Source organism: Protopterus annectens, chromosome 12.part0 (assembly GCF_019279795.1).
Source record: "Protopterus annectens isolate FY-2018-M chromosome 12.part0, PAN1.0, whole genome shotgun sequence".
NCBI lineage: Eukaryota > Metazoa > Chordata > Ceratodontiformes > Protopteridae > Protopterus > Protopterus annectens.
The window spans coordinates 21,044,089-21,067,547 of record NC_056746.1 but is presented as its reverse complement, the minus strand read 5'-3'; the positions used below and the strand labels follow the sequence as shown (position 1 = coordinate 21,067,547).

General features: G+C 39.3%; 1 protein-coding gene across 1 annotated transcript in view; it reads left to right on the top strand.

Moving 5' to 3' along the window:
- LOC122816337 (periplakin-like) overlaps positions 1 to 23,459 on the top strand; it is a 416,450-nt gene that overhangs the window by 242,642 nt on the left and 150,349 nt on the right. The window contains exons 13-14 of the mRNA XM_044089064.1: positions 12,076 to 12,254; positions 19,679 to 19,817. Of these exons, the coding sequence (XP_043944999.1) occupies positions 12,076 to 12,254; positions 19,679 to 19,817 (318 nt within the window). The remainder of the gene's footprint in view (positions 1 to 12,075; positions 12,255 to 19,678; positions 19,818 to 23,459) is intronic.

Here is a 23,459-nt window from a genome sequence, read left to right as displayed (position 1 = left end):
GAAGAAACACAAATACAGTAAAAGCAGATGAATAAAGTGCAATTTTTTATACAACAATAGAAAACGAACAAACTGATTTAAACAAATTACCCAAATAACCAGTAAAAAAGCTCAAAACTGAGCCCTGTTCCAGCAGTCTTCAATCAGACAAGTTCTAACTGCGCACTCCAGCCACTAGGGTGCAGGGGAACCTTCTCCAAAAAAGATGGCCTGGATAAGTGCTCAAGTTATACAAACAAAGTTAGATTCAGCGTGCCTGAATCTAGTCTATGCTACAGCAAACAAGGCGCACCAATTTCAGAAAGAAATAGTTTAAATAAGCAGGCACAATAAGCCTTTAACCAGAAATTCACAGCTCAAAAGGGCAGAATCTTGCCTCTCCTCCCACAAGAGTGCAGACCACAAACCTTCTTAATGTAAAATAACTGGCCTGAAGCCTAAGTGCTTAAACCAGAACTAATACTCTTTTAAAATAACAGACAAGGAGCCTTAAATCAGCAATTCCCAACTTAGAAGGATGTAAGCTACCTGTCCTTCCACAACAGTGCAGACCACAAACCTTCTTAATGTAAAACAACTGGTCTGAAGCCCAAGTGGTTAAACCAAAAGGCTTAGAATAACAGTTACAATTTAATCAGGCTAGTACCAAGCAGTAATAAATGCAGCAGAATAAATACAATTAAATACTTTTAAGAAGAGGCAAAAGCAAAATAAAGTACAATTTATTTTTTTAGTAAAGTGCAAGGAGAGAGGAAGGAAGAGCAGAAGAAAAATTCAAGGTTAAGAACCTAAGTGGGTTGGCCTTCTCAAATGTTCTCTCTATATTAAGTAGAGTGAACACCAGACTGGGACAGGTGTCCCAGATCAAATTTACAGTAGGGCTGGGCAACTGCAAAGCCACCAGCTACAACAACACCACAAGAATAGGGTGGGAGGGATGGGAAAAAAACAGTTTCAGGATAGATGAGAAACAGAAAACAATGCCAGAAAATATATAAAATAATCTGTCAGACAAAAAAAAATAATTCATTCAGGCAAAATTAAGACAATGCAGAACTCTGAAAGGGTAAAATGCAAAGAAATATACTTATCAATCAATGATATATTTCCAGATTGTTTGAGAATCACACTTCAGCCAGAACACCAGGAGCAACAGTGTATACAAGAATTTACAAACAGAAACTATTTTTAAATCAGCAAGCTGTGAAGCAATCAGATAAGACAAAAGCCGTTAGACCAATTTTATAAACTCCACCACAGGAATAGATGGGAAGCAGTTTCAGGACAGATGAGAAACAGAAAACAATGCCAGAAAAAATATAAAATAATTCACTCAGGTGAAAATATAATTCAGTCAGGCAAAATTAAGACAATGCAGAACTTGGAAAGGTTAAAATGCCAAGAAATATACTTATCAGTCAGTGATATATTTCCAGATTGTTCGAGAATCACACTTCAACCAGAACACCAGGAGTTTCCAACAGTGTATGCAAGAATTTACAAACAGAAACTATTTCTAAATCAGCAAGCCTTGAAACAATCAGATAACACAAAAGCTGATAGACCAGTTTTATGAAGTCCACCATAGGATAAGGGGGAAAGCAGTTTTAGGACAGATGAGAGACAGAAAACAATGCCAGAAAATATTTAAAATAATTCAGTCAGGCAAAAAAAAATTCAGTCAGGCAAAATTAAGACAATGCAGAACTCTGAAAGGTTAAAATGCCAAGAAATATACGTATCAATCAACAATATATTTCCAGATTTTTTGACAATCACAGTTCAGCCAGAACACCAGGAGTTTCTAACACTGTATGCAAGAATTTACAAACATAAACTATTTCTAAATCAGCAAGCCTTGAAGCAATCAGATAACACAAAAGCTGTTAGGCCAGTTTTATAACCTCCACCATAGGAATAGGAGGAAAGCAGTTTTAGGACAGATGAGAAACTATACTTCAGTTAGGCCAAATCAAATTAACACAATGCAGAACTCTGAAAGGTTAAAATGCCAAGAAATATACTTATCAATCAGCGATATATTTCCAGATTGTTTGAGAATCACACTTCAGCCAGAACACTAGGAGTTTCCAACAGTGTATGCAAGAATTTACAAACAGAAACTATTTTTAAATCAGCAAGCCTTGAAGCAATCAGCTAACACAAAATCTATTAGACCAGTTTTATAAACTCCACCACAGGAATAGGGAAGCAGTTTCAGAGCAGATGAGAAACAGAAAACAATGCCAGAAAATGAATAAAATAATTCAGTCAGGCAAAATTAACAAAATGCAGAACTCTGAAAGGCTAAAATACCAAGAAATATACTTATCAATCAGTGATATATTTCCAGATTGTTTGAGAATCACACTTCAGCAAGGAATTCCAACAGTGTATGGCCTTCACTACCAGGTAAGCTCTAGTACGTAAGCCCCCTAACTATGGAACTCTGCAGGGCCCACATGGGTGGAATTAAATACTGACTCATGACCCTTAGAAGTCAGACCAGCTGTTACTAGATGTCCACAAAAGTTTGATCAAGATAGGGGCCAAAACCTTTAGCACTACATCCCTGCTCTGTGAAATGGCTTAAGCAATACAGCAAATATCTGTTTTCTTCTTTCTTCAGAGACTACAAGAATAGGAAATAAGAGGTAATGCTTTCTATTTGGAAAGCATAAGAAAACCTAACCAGTCTGCCTCTGTGCTTTGATTCTCTGCTTTGTTCCTCTTCTGTTCTCTGGACTATCATATCCTTCCTATTCCTTTATCTAATTTAGCTATACTCACTGGCTGAGTGTGGGTAATGCTTGATTTACCCACATTTGGTGTGGGTCACTCCTGTGACCAAAGAACGCCAACCATAGGTAAATCAAGTATTACCCACACTCAGCATTGGGTTATTGCTATTATAAAATTGCATCACTTTTGTGTGATAATTGTGCAGTTTAGGTATTTATTTATTTTTGCATTTTCTTATGTACTTATCCATTTTGCAGTCAATAAAATAAATAGTGCTCTACACTTTTCTTCCATTTGTATTTAAGCATTATACAGCAAATATTAGGCAGTGGCAGTATTTAGCAAAAGAAGTGTCTTAAGTTATTCATTTAACTTTGTAAGGTGACATGGTCTTTCTTTCCCACCCTTGTCCCCTTGCAACAATGTCATTTAAGTAAATTCCCAAAATAGTTTTGATTCTCCTGAGAAAACCAAATCTCCTTTAAAATACAGTTCCAAGTTCCACAGGGGACTCAGAGACACATTCATACAAAAAATGTATCCTGTAGACTACAGTTGAAAACACTTTATTCTGGTTAGGAATTTTTATCCTTGAAAGGACTTCTAAATCTTAACCTTTATAAAGTGTTTTCACCTTCCATTTACCAGGTTTTCTTTTCCTGTTCTGCTTATACCTCGCAACATCTTATCACAAAAAACCTGGACAAATCCAAAAATAATGGGGGGGGGGCAAAGGCCCAAAAATAGGGACATGTTTTAAATTTTGCTCTTATAAACTTAGAATTTTGCTAGAATAAAAGGTTTTGTGTTACAAAGCATTTTCTGGAAAATGTAAAGTCTGAAGCTCAAATGCCCTTCTTTATTTAGTGAATTCAATCCTTAATGATTTGCCAGAAAACAAATATTTTATGAGGAAAAGACCAAAATATGAGGCAAAAATCTGGACATTCTGTGAAAACATGGACAGCTGAGAAGTAGGGTTCTGCTCCTTTTTAACTTCAGTATTCAAGAATTTTGGATAAAACCAACAATAGCATGGAACAAATAGCCAAAATCAGAGATAATTTAAAAAAGTACTTTAAAATCACTTAAAAACACTAAGCTACATGTTTTGTGTTGAGGTTTGTTTTTTGAATACTGAGAAACATGAAAATCTAATGGCTGACATTGCTGACTGATAGTAAATTGTCATCAATTTAAAATAAAAAATTTACAAGGGCATGGCATGTGACTAGAACAACGGATTGTTTTATTAAGTTGCATTTTCTAAAGAGGAGTAAACACTGAATTCTACTAACTAGCATACTAACTGTAATCCTTACCCATTTACCAGAAAATCAAACATTCTTCCAAGGGAAAAGCAAATGAATAAACAAGTTTTGCATCACAGTGTATTTTCTGAACAAATCTAGTGCCTGTCTATACTGACTGACTGTAATCAACTATTTAATGTGAAACTGAAAAGCACATTCCTGTGGATGTTTATCACGCCAAAGCTGCCAGTGAAATGCTATAACATAGAGTTACTTCCTTGACATATTGTTTGTTTATTTTTTTTCTAAGACAAAGGAGTCCATAAGCATCCTACTTATTATGTGAGGATGCTTAGAAACTTACAAACACCCGGCAATTGCAGGTTATTTATTTTCTCGGTTTTCAGAAGGTGAAAGATGTCCATGGTTAGCTGTAAGTTTTCTTTTCAACACCTACAGCAAGCCAGACATCTTCATACTGCTAACACTGGATTTACAATGTTTACACTACACTGCTAACACTGGATTTACAATGTTTACGCTACACTGCTAACACTGGATTTACAGTGTTTACACTGATTGTTGTATCCAAACAACATGAACGATTTTGCATAGTAATCCCCTTTTATTGTATAATTGGTGTTACTCTCCTCCCTTTATTGATCATGTATGATACAGTTAAAGTCATTATATAGTACTTTCACTTGTCCACGTCACCTCTAGCCCTTTACTCTACCTTTTTGCCCTGTGTTAATTTTTACACCACACGCACTTCTTTAATGCTTCCAAAGCATATGGCTTGACATATCTAATGTTTTTTTCAGCCATCTGCCTAGTCAGAATATATTCTAATTTGCATACCTTGGTTTACTGTATGCTGTTTATTCAGAGTACTTGAATTGCTCTCCCTTTTAATACTCAATAGGTATGTTCCTTCTTCTTCTTCCTACCATTTGGGAGTTGTGTTTATGTTTCTCTTCATGAATTTTATAACATCTACTTTAGTACAACTGCCATTCTAGAGTTAGAAGTATCAACCTAAACAAAGTGATTGTTATTCAGGGAATCACATTTTTGTATCTGGTAGTATTTCTAATTTAGTTTGAAAATACAAAATACTGAAAGAGGTTTACTGATTCCATATTGCATTACCTTATAAAGCTTATTTTTGGTTGTGTATCCTAAATATGCCCATAGTTACTTAGTATTTTATCAAGATTTTTTTTAAGTTTGGTGAGTTATGAACCCCTGTTAATTCCTTAACTGGTTCATATTCAGGATTCAGGAAAGGTACTGAAGCCGCTAATATTGTGATTTTTTTTTATCAAATCTACCTGCAAGTTTCACCTTTACAATCTAATGAAAAAGAAGGAGCTTGGTGTCCTAAGACTCATTCTGATATTACCTACTTTAAAAGCTTTGTATTGAAGACAGACTATTACACACAGCATGGGAGACAAACTGTGGTTGAATACAATAGTATGCACTGATGTATTCATTCACTGTTTCATTTTCCGTTCTCTCCAACTCAGACTGTTGAGGAAGCTGGATTCTATCCCAGCATTCAGTGGGTGGAAGGCAGAGAAACTGATCCTGGACAAGGCACCAGCCTATCACAGGATACAAGCATAGACTCACACTCCTAATTTTACATTTGCTAAGAAATATACCTCTCATATACAGATGCATTCAAGATAGGTCTGGAAGAAGTGTTGTCACAGGATATTCAAGGTGTGGTTTACCATGTGTGCTATAGCATGACAAAATTAAGCAATACTGAAAAAAGATATTAATAGTGTGTGTTTAGCAATGAAATGGACTTTATTCTCCTTAAAATGTTATTTATTAGGTAGGCATTTCAACCTGATCAGGCCCCCTTACAATGGTTCAGTAAATAGGCATATGGCAATACAAAGTTGTACTTCTTCTTCTTCTTTCAGCTTTTCCCAGTTAGGGGTCACCACAGCGGATCACCTGTCCGCTCATGATTGGCAGTGGAGTTTTACAGTGTCGAGTTGCCAGCCCGGCGCCCAACCAAGTTGTACTGATAGATACTATTTCACTAGTCCTTCCAGTATACAACGATCCACAGGTCTGGACTAGTGCAGATGTATAGCTAGGGTTGGGGTGAAGGGGGTAGCTGACCTGGTCACAAGTTGTTAGGGGGTACAACTGGCAAATGATAATGTAGTACCGACATCCATAAATTAATGAATGTCAGTACTGCATTTGTGGTCACGGCTGCAGTGCTTCATGTGTGGCGGAAGCTGTACGCTGTAGCAAGCAGTTTGCTACATTTTATTAAAGCTTTTATTTATTTATTTAGCTCCTTGACATGAAGTTGAGGAGAGCACTAGATCTGAGAATGGCTCAGAGTACCAAAATAACTAGCTGTTGTTCTGCACTAGTTAATAGGAACACTTGACAATTATTGAGGTCATACAAACCATCGTTATCAGCCCAAAACTGATGGTTTTGTGCTGGGAGGAAGGTAGTTGGAACATGTTACATAAGCAAATGCGGAATATTCCTTTAAATGTGAGCAAAATGGAACTTAGTCTTGTGACTCTTCAGTCATCATCATCCTCTTTCAGCTGTTCCCGTTAGGGGTCGCCACAGTGGATCATCTGTTTCCATTTCTTCCTGTCCTCTGCATCATGCTCTTTCACACCAACCGCCTGCATGTCCTCTCTCACCACATCCATAAACCTTATCTTAGGCCTTCCTCTTTTCCTCTTACCTGGTAGCTCCATCCTTAGCATCCTTTTCCCAAAATACCCAGCATCTCTCCTCAGCACATGTCCAAACCAACGCAATCTCACCTCTCTTCCTTTGTCTCCAAACTGTCCAACCTGAGCTGACCCTCTAATATACTGATTCCTAATCATGTCCATCCTAGTCACACCCAGTACAAATCTTAACATCTTTAACTCTGCCACATCCAGCTCTGACTCCTGCCTTTTTGTCAATGCCACCATCTCCAACCCATATAACATAGCTGGTCTCACTACCCTCTTGTAGACCTTCCCTTTCACTCTTACTGGTACCTGTCTGTCACAAATCATTCCTGACACTCTTCTCCACCCATTCCACTCTGCCTGTACTCTCTTCTTCACCTCTCTTCCACACTCGCCATTACTCTGAACTGTTGATCCCAAGTACTTAAACGCATCCACCTTTACCAAATCTACTCCCTGCATCCTCACCATTCCTCTATCCTCCCTCTCATTTACACACATGCATTCTGTTTTAGCCCTGCTGACCTTCATACCTCTCCTCTCTAAAGCATATCTCCACCACTCCAGGGTCTCCTCAACCTGGCCCCTACTCTCACTACAGATCACAATGTCATCTGCAAACATCACAGTCCAAGGGGACTCCTGTCTGATCTCATCTGTCAACCTGTCCATCACCACTGCAAATAAGAAAGGGCTCAGAGCTGATCCTTGATGTAATCCCACCTCCACCTTAAACGTATCTGTCACTCCCACTGCAGTCCTCACCAATGTCACACTACCCTTGTACATATTCTGTACCACTCTTACATACTTCTCTGCCACTCCCGACTTCCTCATACAATACCACAACTCCTCCCTAGGCACCCTGTCATATGCTTTCTCTAAGTCCACAAAGACACAATGCAACTCCTTCTGACCTTCTCTGTATTTCTCCAACATCACTCTCAGAGCAAACATTGCATCTGTAGTGCTCTTTCCTGGCATGAAACCATACTGCTGATCACTAATCATCACCTCCCTTCTTAACCTAGCTTCTACTACTATTTCCCATAACTTCAAGCTGTTACTGATCAATTTTATCCCTCTGTAGTTACTGCAGCTCTGCACATCACCCTTATTCTTAAAGATAGGTACCAAAACACTTTTTCTCCACTCCTCAGGCATCCTCTGACTTTCCAAAATTTCCTTAAACAATCTGGTTAAAAATTCCACTGCCATTTCTCCTAAGCACCTCCATGCTTCCACTGGTATGTCATCTGGGCCAACAGCCTTTCCATTCTTCATCCTCTTCATAGCTGTCCTTACTTCCTCCTTGCTAATCTGTTTCACTTCCTGATTCACTATCCCCACATCATCCAACCTTCTCTCTCTCTCATTCTCTTCATTCATCATCCCTTCAAAGTACCCTTTCCATCTACTCAACACACTCTCCTCACTTGTGAGTACGTTTCCCTCATTATCCTTTATCACTCTTACCTGCTGCACATCTTTCCCAGCTCTGTCCCTCTGTCTAGCCAATCGGTACAGGTCCTTTTCTCCCTCTTTAGTGTCCAATCTCTCATAAAACTCTCCATATGCCTTATCCTTAGCCTTCGCCACCTCTCTCTTTGCCATGCGCCTCATCTCCTTATACTCATATCTACTTTCTTCATCTCTTTGACATTCCCACTTCTTCTTCACCAGCCTCTTCCTCTGTATATTCTCCTGTACTTCCTCATTCCACCACCAGGTCTCCTTGTCCTCCTTCCTCTGTCCAGATGTCACACCAAGCACCTTTCTAGCAGTCTCCCTTACTAGCTCTGCTGTAGTTACCCAGCTATTCGGTAAATCTTCACTGTCTCCCAGTGCCTGTCTTAACTCTTCCCTGAACTCCACCTCAAAAATCATCCTTTTTTGACTTCCACCATTTATTCCTTGGCACTGCTTTCACACTCCTCCTCTTCTTGATCACCAGCGTCATCCTACAGACCACCATTCTATGCTGCTTAACTACACTTTCCCCTGTCACCACTTTACAGTCTCCAATCTCCTTCAGACTGGCCCTCCTACATAGGATATAATCCACCTGTGTGCATCTTCCTCCACTCTTGTATGTCACCCTATGCTCCTCCCTCTTCTTAAAATATGTATTCACCACAGCCATGTCCATCCTTTTCGCAAAATCCACAATCATCTGACCTTCTGCACTCCTCTCCTTAACACCATACCTACCCATCACTTCCTCATCCCCTCTGTTCACTTCACCAACATGCCCATTGAAGTCTGCTCCAATCACTAGTCTCTCACCCTTGGGTACACTCACCACCACTTCATCCAACTCACTCCAATTTTTTTCTTTCTCATCCATCGCACACCCAACTTGTGCATATGCACTAACAACATTCATCATCATTACACCATCAATTTCAAGCTTCATAAACATCACTCTATCAGACACTCTCTTCACCTCCAAAATACTCTTGGCATACTGTTCCTTTAGGATAACCCCTACCCCATTTCTCCTGCCATCCACACCATGACAGAACAATTTGAACCCGCCTCCTATACACCTGGCCTTACTTCCCTTCCATCTGGTCTCTTGCACGCACAATATATCAACCTTCCTTCTCTCCATCATATCAGATAGCTCTCTCCCTATACCAGTCATACTGCCAACATTCAAAGTTCCTACCCTCACTACTACACTCTTAACCTTTCTCCTCTCTTCCTGCCTTCGGTCATGCCTTCCCCCTCCTCTTCTCCTTCGGCCAACAGTAGCCCAATTTCCGCCAGCACCCTGTTGGCTAACAGTACTGGTGGCGGTCGTTGTTAACCTGGGCCTCGACCGATCCGGTATGGAAATATGAAATGTTCTACGCATAAGTAATTTGGCAGAGGTTTTACTCCAGATGCCCTTCCTGACGCAACCCTCCCCATTTATCCGGGCTTAGGACCAGCACAAAGAAATGCACTGGATTGTGCATCCCCAGTGGCTGGGTTTCTTGTGACTCTTCAGTAATTGAATGTATTAGGTAGAATTTTGGTCCCATGGAGGTTACAGCGGGAAAGTTCTGTCATATTTGCTCATAATATAACAATCACAATTCATGATCTTGAGCTGCCATTTATGAGTTCTTGTAGTCAAGCTATTGGTATGTGAACTCAGATTTGTCAAGGAGATAAGGTAGATCCTAAATATCACTACAGGTTTCCTCTGAAAGGTCCTATAGGCTCACTGGAATCTGTTGATTCATCAAAATGCAATAAATAAGTGCAGGCCCAAATACCAAGCATAACTACCTCAGCACATAATGCTTATTTTTTTGAAGACATTTATAGGGGTCATCTATTGGTTCCTCCATCCCACTCCAATCATTGCCAAATTCAAAAGTCACATTGCAGAATGTAATAGTTAATTATTTGGCAAAAATACTTAACTTGCTATTTGCACTGTTCAAAGTAATTATTTATATGTTAAGATCATCCCTGTGCCTCCTGAGAGTGGCATAACTATGTGACCCTAGTCTAACATGGCAACAGTTTATCAGTCATGCACTATCGCCATTCTGTTGGCCTAAAATTTAATTATTCTATTTTCATTTTTTTCTTTGCAGATGCTATTGTCATCTCACAACCCTCAACAACATTTCTTGTATGTTATGCATGGAAGGTGAGGCATTATGTAGTGCATTACCCCTATCTCTTTCCCTTAAAATTTTATCAGAAAGTAGAATTACTGCATATTTACATATTGTTTTGCTACAGGAATGCTTCAGCACTGTTGACAAAACACATTTTCACAAGATCACGATGCATGCACAGTGCAGCACACTTAAGCTGTCTAACACCACTGTCCCCACAAGTGTAACTCTTATCTTTCCATTACAGCAGATGCTTCTGAAGATACATCTGTAATGCTGTGCTTGTTTCAGGAGACATTGTCAGAAAATAAACATCCACCTGGTTCTAAGTGCAATGAAAGCTTTCCAGGATGATAACAATAACTAGGTGCATGCTCTGTGAAGAGGGACTCTTAGCTACTGGGAATAATATGCACACTGTACAGTACAAAAGGGAAACAAGAGATATATTATACTCCCTCCCCCACATAGTTCCATCTAATGACTCCCAGTGAACTAACTAGTCAGTCACAATTGTTTAACTATACGACTCATCAAAAAAAACACAAACTCAATGGTCTTTACAGGGCCCCTGCCACCCTATAAAGTGGACTTCATCCCTACATACCCCCTTACTTATATTCTACCTCCATGGTCACACAATTGCAGAAAAGGTGATGATATTTACAGGAGCGATAGTTCTTCTCAGTATCCTGTTAGAACAAGAATATTGTCAGGAAATAGAAAGATCAACAAGTTTCTAATTCATTACGATGGAATTCAGCAGGATATATTTCATCAACATGTAATACCTCTGATATATCATGGATATTCGGCCTCATAAGGAGAGTCAGAAGGTATGCTAGTAATAGAGAAAACAAATGGAAAAGGTGCATGTATAGATGGCAACCAAAAGTTCAAAGATTGAAGCCCCGCATAAAAAAAATTACTTCCTTGCATACCTCTCAACTATACAAATGTGTGCAGAATGTCCAGATTTTTCTCTCATATTTTTGGTTTGTGTTTTTTCTAACAAAGCACTGGTGACTGAAATCACTTAATAATGATAATACACTTGAGTCTCAGATTTCCTATCCTTCAGAAAATGTATGTTAACACAGTTCTAATTATTGTAATAACTTTGTAAGTTTAAAAGAGCAATATTTAAAATCTGTCCCTATTTGTGCGCCTTTATTCCGCCATTATTTTAGGCTTTGTCCAGATTTCTTGCACTAAGCGATTGAGAGGTATGCTTCCTTGATAAAATGAAAGGATCCAGAATGTACTGGCAAAGGGTTGGAATCTGGATATGCAGTAGGGATTTTCCTGGTATGGATGAAGAGGGAATGAGATATGCTCCTGCACAAGGCCAGCATAACTGGACTAAACTGTCTAAAGGTCTTCTGTTAACATCTGTATAGGCTGCCATAAGCAAGAATATGGGCGGGTATAGATGTGCCATGAACCTGAAGGTACTTGCTTCATGATTTTCCATAAGATAAAGATATGAGCCAAGACTGTGCTAAAAATTGTGACACAAAGAGCAATGTCTGAAATTATTCTGGTTATTTGAGTTTACTGCAAGTTTATCAATCCAATGCAAAATCTGGAAAAGTATAATACACAGAATAAAGTGCAGAACTAAGAAATTGCTATATACATATTAAAGTGGAGTTGTAGAGCAGTAAATAGATGAAATATCTACAGTATTTTTAATTTCTCTGCTTCCTTGAGTTTTTCTAGGATATTGCTACTACTGTGTATAACACCGAGCAAGAGAAGACTGTGAAAATACAAGAGTGTGAGGCCTTTCTTGCAAAGAGTCCACACTGTGCTAGAGTACCTCAGCTTCAGAACAAAGTCAATGAAGTCATCACGAAGCATTCGAGAGTGAAGAACCTGCTGAACTTTGCACAGGAAAAGTAAGGAGATTTGTCTTTGCAGTATGTCATTCCATTCCAAATTCACAGCCATATACTGCTATACAGCACAATAATTTGTCAGTTGATATACCGAGGAACTGACCCACTAGTATAAAGTCTTTACATCATTACAGTAGTGAAGTAAAAGACCCCAGGTGAGAGAAAAATACTATAAAGGTACATATGTTTTAGATTTAAGATATTTAATTTATCATGCTTTTAAATCACAAGTCCCAATTTTTTTTGCTGATAAAGTAATCAATGTAAGTGACCTGGGAAAACTTGATATAAGTTCTTTGTACTGTTGAGAAAACTAGAAGGGAAACAGCTGAGGGGTTTGGACTCAGTTCTACAATGTGCACTTCAACTGAAATAAGCTTGTTTCTGTTGTTGTTATTGTTGTTGTTTTTTATTATCCCTGTATCTATCTTAATCTTTTTTATTATTATTATTATCCCTGTATCTATCTTAATCAACCATTCCATTTCAGAGTCCAAAGTCCTTCCATATGGAAACAATTCTTCACTCTACCAATACATAAAGGAGGTTACTCCTCAGACATCACTAATTTTAGACCAACTGCCATCCTCTCTCCTCTCTCTAAAGTTCTAGAAAAATGCATACATAAACAAGCTATGCACTACCTACTCTCTGAAAATCTGCTTTAGACCAAAGCATAGTACTATTACTGCCCTACTATCATTCCTTAATACTATATCCTTTGCCAGAGATAACAACAAACTTATCTCCTGCCTATTCGTAGATCTCTCTAAAGCTTTCAACACCATTTCTCACCCTCTCGTCCTGCACAAACTAACCAACCGTAACTTCTCCCTTGCTACTGTGGCATGGTTTTCCAGTTACCTCACTGACAGATTTCAACCAGTGAAGTGGAAATCTGCACTCTCCCCTCCTCTCCCAGTTAAAATGGCTGTCCCTCAGGGTTCCATCCTTGGTACACTACTTTTTAACATCTTCACTAATCTTCTTTATTCTTCCTGACCTCAGTCATCACTGGTCCAATACGCTGATGACTCTACTGTCGTCACTATTGCTGACTCTCCCTCCGAACTCATCTCTATAACACAGACTTCCTTTAACTCAGTAGAAAATTGTCTCTCTGATAACCAACTTATCATTGACCCAAAAAAAACTAAGCTACTGCTTTTTCTTCCTAAAAACTACAAGCGCATTAAATCCACTTTCACAATCCTGTCCCTTAACACACACATCGAGGTGGAAACTAGCACTAAACTCCTTGGAGTCACCATTAACGACCAACTTAAATTCGATCTACACATTAACAACTGTATCAAGAAAACTCATCAGAAACTAGGGCTCCTCTACCACAACAAAAAGTTTCTCACCAGTGAAGCTAAAGTAACTCACACTTATGCCTACCTCCTACCCAGTCTATTATATGGCTGTCAAATTCTTACTTGCCTCAACTCCACACTCCTTGCCAAACTTGAATCTACCTACAACAAGATAGCCAAATTTGCAGCCCATCAATCTTACAAGTCACATCACTGTCTCTCACTCAGACACGTTAACTGGCTTGAACTACCTCACCAGCTTCTTCTCCCTCAACTCCACATCATTCACTCCATCCTTTATCAGCCTTCTTACTGTCCTACCCTATCATCTGTCATCTCCCACTATTCACCTGCTAGATCCCTCCGGAGCGCTAACCTAGATCTGCTACAAATCCACAACCCTAAAACTAAGAAAGGATGTATTCTCTATAGCTATAATCCTTCCAAGGCCTGGAACAAACTCCCACTAGAGATCAGGTCACTCAAGCAACTTAGTCAAGCTAGCCACTAAAGAATACCTGTTAAGTCAGTGGACCTGCCTCTGTACCCAACCCCCCTTAAACAGCTTATCAACCCTAACTGCACACCACTATCTGCTAACAACCTATGTAACTTTCTCTAACTCTCTAGACCTTGTCTCACATTAACTTCTCTATCCTAAGCACATTACATAACATTCTTATCTGCATAATATAAGATTTTACATCTGGTGACAAAAGTTTTGTTACTCTTTCTGAATGATGTAGGATTCTAAATCTGACAGACATAATGATTAGTTTATTGTAGTAAATCCTTGTTTTTCATGTATATGTTGCTTTGAATATTTTCTGTAAACCAATTGTTGATTCTTTACTTATTTTTGTAAATGATAATGTGTAGAACATGTGGAGCTTTTCTCCCCAGGCCTTCCCTGAAAAAGGGCTACTTAGCTCAGACAGACAAACCTGGTCAACAAGTTTAAATTAAATAAATAAATAAATAAAATAAATATTAAGCTAACCCTGGGATTCATTAAGAGTTACTGATAGTGGTAAGTTGTACCATGAGTGGCCAGCCCTTCATTGTAACCCAGGTCTATATCATTTTGTCAAAAACGCAAACCATCAAATCCCTATTTATTGAACTAAATCAATCAAAAGCTAAATTTAGTGAATGATCACTTCCACAGTTTTTTTTCCCAGGGAAACTAACTAGTTGGCCATCATTGGGAATTTGGCCTTTTTCCCACTGTGGTGCTATCTAGTTTTAGGATCTTAGATTCTTTAGTCTTACAGTAGATTACAGTGTGATATGTATATGTGAAGAATGGTACCATGTGGATCCCCAAAGAAAATATGCGTATCAGTTTTTGGTAGGTCTGGTTCTTCTGTTGTCTAGCCAGCTCAATATCATCAGTTTGAAGTTGGTGGCCAATCAGACTACAAAAGACACTGACCAGTGGTAGTGGGTTCAGTGGAATTTTCAACCCAATAAAACTCCTTTATCAACTGTTCGATCAGATTAGACCTCATCTGAAAGTCTACCAATCCCCTTATGAGATTAGGCTCTTTTAGCTGTTTGGGAAGCAGAGTGGTGTGAGGCTTTCAAGTGTCCTCTGCAGAGAGTTTGGTTGTTCTGTGTATGGGAAGCACAGTAACAGTGTGTACACAACTTGGGGGGAGGTGCTGATCTCAAATTCAGGAATTAGTAACCCACATATGGGCAACCAAAACAGGTATTGCTCATGGGGTCCCCAGTCCTCCATATGATAATACAAAGATGTATTTACAGAATAACTCTTAATATAGGTTAAGTACACCCCCAAACTCATAGCATTTGGATCAAAATCCAACAATCCTATTGCCAAACTTAAAAAAAAAACACCTTTCCACTTTTGACTAGTCCACCATACTCTCTATCCAAGACCCCCCAATGCAACAGCCACTACCCTTACAGACAATAATTCAACTTCAGGAGACATTATTTCATTCTGTAAAGAGAGTGATTAGCTCCAACAAAAATAAATGGATAACAAAATAACTCAAATATCTCCTCCACATAAGAGATAAAGCTTGGTATAAACAGAAAAAAAAATCCAGATACTTGATCAAATTTTACCACTCTGTGTAACCTTGCAAAGCATTTTACCACTCTGTGTAACCTTGCCAAGCAATATATGTTTTCACATGAAATCAACCATTCCAAAACAGGGCATACTCCTTGTTAGGTAAATCAAAATGCTTCTGTAAAAAGGTTGTCCCACTTACTGGATATAACATCCAAACACAAAAACAACGACGATCCCAAATACCAAAAACAAATACCAAAAGACTAAATGGAAAAGCAGACCAGAACACTCCATGAGACAAAATACTGTGAAATCACGATCAGATTTATTGATGCACCAATAAATCTGATCGGGATTTTACAGTATTTTGTCTCGTGGAGTGCTCTGGTCTGCTTTTCTATTCAGTCTTTTGGTATTTGTTTTTGGATATAACATCCACCAGGACAATACTTCTCACAATTTCCTGCATTCTTTCAATCCCAGCTTTCCTGCTCATACGTTCTTAAATAACTCAATAATCTGCCTCAAGTTAAACTAATCTCCCTATCCCTTCTTCCCGGCTACCTTCACCACATCTATTCATATCTCACTTTTATTAACAAAAATAAGAATTAAAGATGACCATATTTTTGACTCAAATGTTTGATTCCTTGTAAACTGTTTGTATTTTTTTTTTTTTGGGGAGCTTTTCTCCTCGGATTTCCACTGAAAATGGGCAACAAGCCCAACTGGACCAACCTGGTTAACAAACGTCAATAAATAAATATAAATATAGATGTTGAGGCTCATCTTAACCAAATATGTACAGATATCCCTCCCCTGGTTTTGATAACCTTAACGACTGGTTGATTCACATGTGCAATTATGATCTTATCCTTCTTCTTGCTCACATCTACAACCTCTGCCTAGCTAAAAATATCATGCCTTACTTGTCTACATTCAAAGTCTACATTCAGCAACACCATCTCCTCTACAAAAACAAAGCTTCTGGTCTGACTGAAGCACTATGATAGTCCTAGGGACTCTAACAAATAAAATCCTAATTTACAAAGGCAACCTTAAAATCCTAATTTACAAAGGCAACCTAACATGTGTGGTCTTCACAGACCTTGCAAAGCCTTGCATCTCATAGACCACACCCTAATGTTCCACAAGTTTACAGAAATTAGTATTATTGAAAATGCCTCAACATGGTTTACCGAATTTCTCTTTGACAGACTCTATAAAGTCAGAATATGCTCCAACATTTCTGATGCAGCTCCACTGCACAAAGGGGTTCTTCAAGGGTGCATTCTAGCCCCTTTATGATTCTCTAGTTTTATCATCAAACTTCTATACAACCTCCCTTGCTTACCATTTATTTTATATGCCGATAATATGGTCATCTTCAGATCTATCCACTCCCACGCTAACATTTTACACCCATCCTGCTAACTCCAAAAACAAAACTGCATTCCATCTTTGATTTTTGGCCAATTATTTACATCTACTTGCAAAGCTGCACAATCAATCTAATCTAATACAAAACAGAAAACTTCTTAAAATTGGTACAGTTTATATAATGTTTCCATATTGCATTTTTAGATAGTTCTTTCTGATGTCTAGCATATGCTCATATATTCGTTGTGATAATTTTCAGGTTTAATTGGTAGGCTTCATATGTGTCGCATGCGATTTGGATTTTTGCCCATCTACAAAATAATCAATCAGCACCATTCATTTTATATATGTGTCGGCTGTTCAGTTATAGATTAACCTGTTTCCTGATCTTAATGACACTATAAATACCAAGTGTGCTGCAAAAATTAATGCAGCAAAACTGTAAGAGTTTGAATGTAATTTGGCTAGTTTAAGATCATGTGACTTGGGTGTATGTCTTTATAAACTATTTTGTAAGGGGAGTTGTAATTCAAAAGAAGTCTTTTGATTAAACAGAGACAAAAGTGTTAAGCTAAATTTCCAGTCTGGTGATTCCTACTTAGGAGATTCTTGTGAATTCTATGGGTTTTATTTCACTCTAGTACTGTGGTATCTTTTTCATTTTTTAAATATATAATAGTAGTCAGATAACTGTGATTCACCTACAAAGGGTATCTGATTCATGCATCTCTTAACAGGAAAGCTTAAGAAGCTACCATGAATCAGAACTCCAAGGTGAGGCAGTAACTGAGTTTATTTCAATTGTTTATAGTGCATAGCAGATAAACTGAGGTATTTATTAGCAGATTTTTAAAATAAACCATGTTCAGGAGGGTGGAAACACCTACCTGTTGTATCAACAGACCTGTGCTGCACAGCCTTTCCTTAGAATGCACTAGATAACGTGAAGTGTGTTGAATATCAATGGAAGTATCGAACAATGCATTTCTAATTAGGACCAAAGAGCACTGATGACATCCCACTGTATGCTAGAGAAGCATAGTTCAGGTAGGGCAAGGGGGCAGCAGCCTGGACACAAAGGGGCAGCAGTCTGGGCACAAGGCATTAGGGGGCATGATCAGCCGATGCCAATCAGTCAGTAGCGCAGTACAGGCAACTGCTGATAATGCTTTTTCCTCTTCTATTGCTGCTGCTGTCACTATGGAAACACTTGCTTCAGTGTTTTGTGTGAGATAGAAGTTACAGTTTTTAAAAGCAGAAGGCCTTTTTTTCCTTTTTGTACTTTACAGGGGTGCAGATCAGTGAAGAACAGACCCGGCTGTTGCAGCTCTTGTTGCTTCACATGCTAGGTTGGGGAACAGACCATCGATTACTATTTTTTTTTTTTTTTTTTTACAGTTTTGGAGCTTTGGATAGTGAAGCAATGGCTCTGATATAGAGCAATATGTTTGTGCAGTTTTTCTTACTGCATAAATGAAATTTGCACTTCTGAAGTTAACCCAAGTCTTAGGTAACTCTACTGGGTAAATAAGTTACCTGCCAAATATTAAATATCCCTTATACATTAATTAAGAAGAGTGTTAGACAGCTCATTGTCTCAGTGTTTAAATCAAAATTACTAGTCTGCTTTCTTCTTCTGTCTAGATCAGTTTTGCATCTCTGGCTTCTCATTAGACCTAGGTTTAATGCATATTTTTATCCATAATAGTGAACACGTCAATGTTATGAGTGCTTTTGTGTGTGTGTGTGTGTGTGTGTGTGTGTGTGTGTGTGTGTGTGTGTGTGTGTGTGTGTGTGTGTGTGTGTGTGTGTGTGTGTGTGTGTGTGTATGTGAGCACAAAATAATGCAGCTGGCAGCTCAACTCAGCTTCATTAAAACTGTAAATTCCTTCTTCCCATTTACTGTTATTTGTTTTGTCCATTTTGTCTTCCATTGTTTGATAACCATTAGAGCATCTCTTGGTCAAAGGGCTCCTTTATTCATCCATTACCAGGACAACAGCTAACCAAGAGGGTCTGTCATTTAGTCAGCCATTAAGGACAATTTGTATTTTTGCATGCCCTATGCCTGTTCATGTCCAGGAAAGCACAGGGGAAGGAACATGCAATCAGGTGCAGTGAAGGGCATAATCTCAGTTCTACAAGGGTTGTTTCCTCTCATATCCCACTATACACTAGAGAAGCATAGTTCAAGTGGGGCAAAGGAGACAGCAGCCTGAAGCATGAGTGGTGATGGCCTTCTCACCATGAAGTACGGGTAGTGGTATCCCTAATTAACACCAGGGAAATTCTACTACCCAGTGTGGCCCCAAGTGTGCACAGGGGGAGGGGGAGGGGAACAAGCGACATCCCTTTAGTCCTCCCCCTCCCTGCCTGGCTTCTCAAGTGCCAGGATGTCTAATGCAGTCCTAGACGCTTGGGTCACTATCACAGTTCCACCCCTGTGTTTCACGGAGCCATGCTTTCTACTGACTGTTATTTTATAATGTTGCTTGAATTTTTCAGTAGGTTTACAGCTTTACACAGCTGATATTTTATTGTCATATTGCAAGTATCCTGTGATATTTATCAACTACTAAAAAGAAAAGAATGCTACACTTTATTTCAGCAAAATGTTTATAAAGTTATGTGTTACAAATGTGTATTTCCTGCTCTCTCTCTCATACTCATTTTTTTAATAGATTGGATGCTGCGCTTTGTCTAGAAATCATTCTTCAGAAAAGCAGGGACATATTATCAGTTTATGAAAACAAAGTTGCACTTGGTGAAGCTATTGCAGAAAACATCTTGGAGATGGACAGCGAGATGCAAGACCTGGCTGTGAGTTGGTGCCTCTGTTCATTAGACTTCTGTTTAACAACAACCTCACTGATCACTTAGTAATGCAAGATGAAAATGATACCATCAATAGAAATGCATCCCTTTTTCAGATATATATATATATATATATATATATATATATATATATATATATATATATATATAGATATAGATAGATATATATTTACATAGTATGTGTATGTGTATGTATTTGTATATATGTATATATATATATATATATATACATATATATATATAATGTGTGTATGTATATATATATATATATATATATATATATATATATATATATACACACACACATGCATATATATATATATATATATATATATATATATATATATATATATATATATATATATATATGTTGTTTATGTTTGAATTTGGCCATGTCAGTTTACTCAATAAAACTCATGTTAATTTGACTGAATCTTACATTTTGTTACAATATGAGTTTCAGTGATGCCTTCATTTAAAATAAAATCATGCAGCTAAGAAATCCAACCTACGCAATATGAATTAATTTGGGGAAAAAGGAACAGAAAATGGATATCAGTATAGAGACATAGTCAAAGAAGCAAGAACATTGCAGAAGCAACAGACAAAACCATGAAATGGCCTCCCAAGCTAAATTAAACTGCAGTATTTCTAAGATTCACTGAAAGAGAATGGAGGCCCTCTCCTCCTCCCACAAAACACAAATACATGCGAGAGATGCAACTATACGGCCAAACTGGAGGCTGAGCTCTCTCAACATAGGACTGGCAAGACCAGTCAGGAGGAGAAGGTTACCACACACACTATAGACCCAGTCTCACATAGTACCATCACAACCTCAAATCATACACATAAACACACAAAGACATACTCGGCGGCTCTGATCAAAAATCTACCAAAACAGCAGAGGCCACCAAAGCAGACACCCAAACAACCACCACCTCAGAACACAACACCTGCAACACATAGACCTCACAGTCAGAGTGTCAAACAGTCACAGCCCTTAAGGCCAAACACAATGCCAGACACACTAGTCATTGGTGACTCCATAGTCAGACACACTGACGTCCCGCTCACCAGACTGAGTAAGGAGAAGGTCACAGTAAGCTGCCTGTCGGGTGCTAGAATCCGCCACATAACGCAAGCACTCAGGTCTCTCAACAGCAGGTACAAATACGACTCAGTCATTGTCCACGCTGGTGTAAACGACCTGAGACGGACCTCCTTGGACTACATGAAAAGAGACATTGAGGAGCTCTCTGATTATGTAGCCCAGGCAGGTATGACCCTGACCTTGAGCAGTATCCTACCTTCACCAAGAATGATGCCACAATACAGAGATAAGATGATCAGCTTTAACAATTGGCTTAAACTCTGGTGTCATTCAAAGGGGATCCAATGTCTGTCTGCCTGGGATGACATGCTGGACAAGCCTTGCTGCTTCAAGGGACGGCTTGCACCTGTCACCCTGGGATTCCGGATATTGGCAAAGGCTCTTGCCACCCCATAGTGCCTTTTTAGGCAAGGCTCAAATTCTAAACCTACCACCCTAGAACACAAAAAGGAAAAAACTAAGGGTAATGCTGCTCAATGCCAGAAGTCTAAATCTCAAAATGCACGCACTCGAGGCCCTTCTCAGTATGGAGAACATCGATGTCTGTGCAGTGACAGAAACCTGGTTCAAGGCTCCTGAGAGCACCCCAGCACTATCAGGTTTTACCTCTTATCATGCGTTCCGCCCCAAAATCCGGACAATGCCAAGAAAGGAGGGGGTATCCATATTCATCAAAGACACCCACACCTCAAGACTGGTGGCAACGCACGATGCATCGGAGACCATCCAGGTGCAATTAACCATAGGCAAGACTGCTCTGCAAATTGTAGCATGTTACAGGCCACCCTCACAAACTCAGGAACCTCACATGGCCTTCCTGAAAACACTAGAGGGGATAAATGTATCACCAAACACCATCATACTAGGTGACTTCAATTACCCTAATATAGACTGGGAACACTACTCAAGCCCAAACACCCTAGCCCAAAAGTTCCTGGAATTCATAAACTCAAATGCCATGGAACAACTAGTCACCATCCCCACAAGAGGAGAAAACATACTTGATCTCATCATCACGAACATGGGAGCACAATGTTCAACACCGAAGTATACCCCTCACTGGTGAGATCAGATCACAAACTAATCTCGCTGGAGGTCCTCATCCCACCCCCACCTGAAATAAAAAGACCACAGTAAAGAACTTCTCGAAGCCGACTTCACACTTCTAAAGACTAGTGTGGTCTCCTTTAAGGCCCCGAAATGCGGGAAAACAGTACTCAAGCCGCTGAATCACTTACAAATGCCTTCTACCAGCACCTGCAGGACTGCATGGATAAGGCAATCCCAAGCAAAACAAAGACTCTTTGTACCAAAGGCAAGCGTCCAGTCTGGTGGACCCCAGCCATAAACAAACTCTACAACAAAAGGAGGAAGCTACTACAAGATAGAGCAAAATCCTTAAAAGGTAAGACACCCTTGATCACTATAAGTAAAAACTAAGAGCTCTCATAAAATCATCCAAAGCAAATTTTGAGAGAAAAATAGCTAAAGACTCAAAAGACAATCATAAGGCCTTCTTTAGCTATGTTAGAAACCTGGGAGGAACCTCCCAGATATGCTCAGAACTAGTTCAAAATGATGTGAAGATTACTGATCCTACAGACATTGCCAACATACTGGCTGACAGGTTCAGTGCAAACTTCTCCCCTCCCCAAAAGGAGAAATACCTATACCACGCGATTGCAGCCCCCCAAACATCTCCAACGCCCAAGTGAGAACTGCTCTCTCCAAAGCAAAAACACAGCATCCATGGGACCTGATGGTGTCCCCGGCTGTGTGCTCCACGAACTCAACGAGGAATTAAACCCACAGCTAGGACAGCTGTTTAATCATAGTCTTACCTCTGGATACGCACTCCAGGAGTGGCGCACTGCAACTGTGGTCCCTCTTCACAAAGGCCGTGCCTCCACCGACCCTGGAAATTACCGGCCCATTAGCTTGACAAGCCTTATCTGCAATGCCATGGAGAGGATCATAATGGACCTCATAAATAAAGACATAGGGAATTTGCAGACTTTGGATCCATCCCAGTTTGGCTTTGTCAAAGGCAGATCATGCCTTCTAAACTTGGTTGACTTTTTCGAAACAGTCACCAAAGCCATTGATGAGGGAAAGGCAGTCCATACAGCCTACCTCGATCTGGCGAAGGCCTTGATACAATACCCCACTCGGGTATCATTGAAAAACTCATCAGCTTAAATGTTAACCCATACATCACAAGATGGGTTGCAAACTGGCTGAGTGACAGAACCCACAGGGTCAGAGTTGCTGGCGCCATGTCAGACTCAAAGCCTGTCACAAGTGGTGTACCACAGGGCTCAGTCCTGGGCCCACTCTTGTTTGGCATCTACTTTTCCAAGTACAAGCAAACACAGGAGGGTTATGGCTGACAAAGTTTGCAGATGACTGCAAACTGGGCGCCATAGTGGAAAACACATCTGACACAGATATCCTTCAGAAGGGTCTCACAGAAACGGATAACTGGTGCCAGAGCCATGGCCTAAAGTTAAATG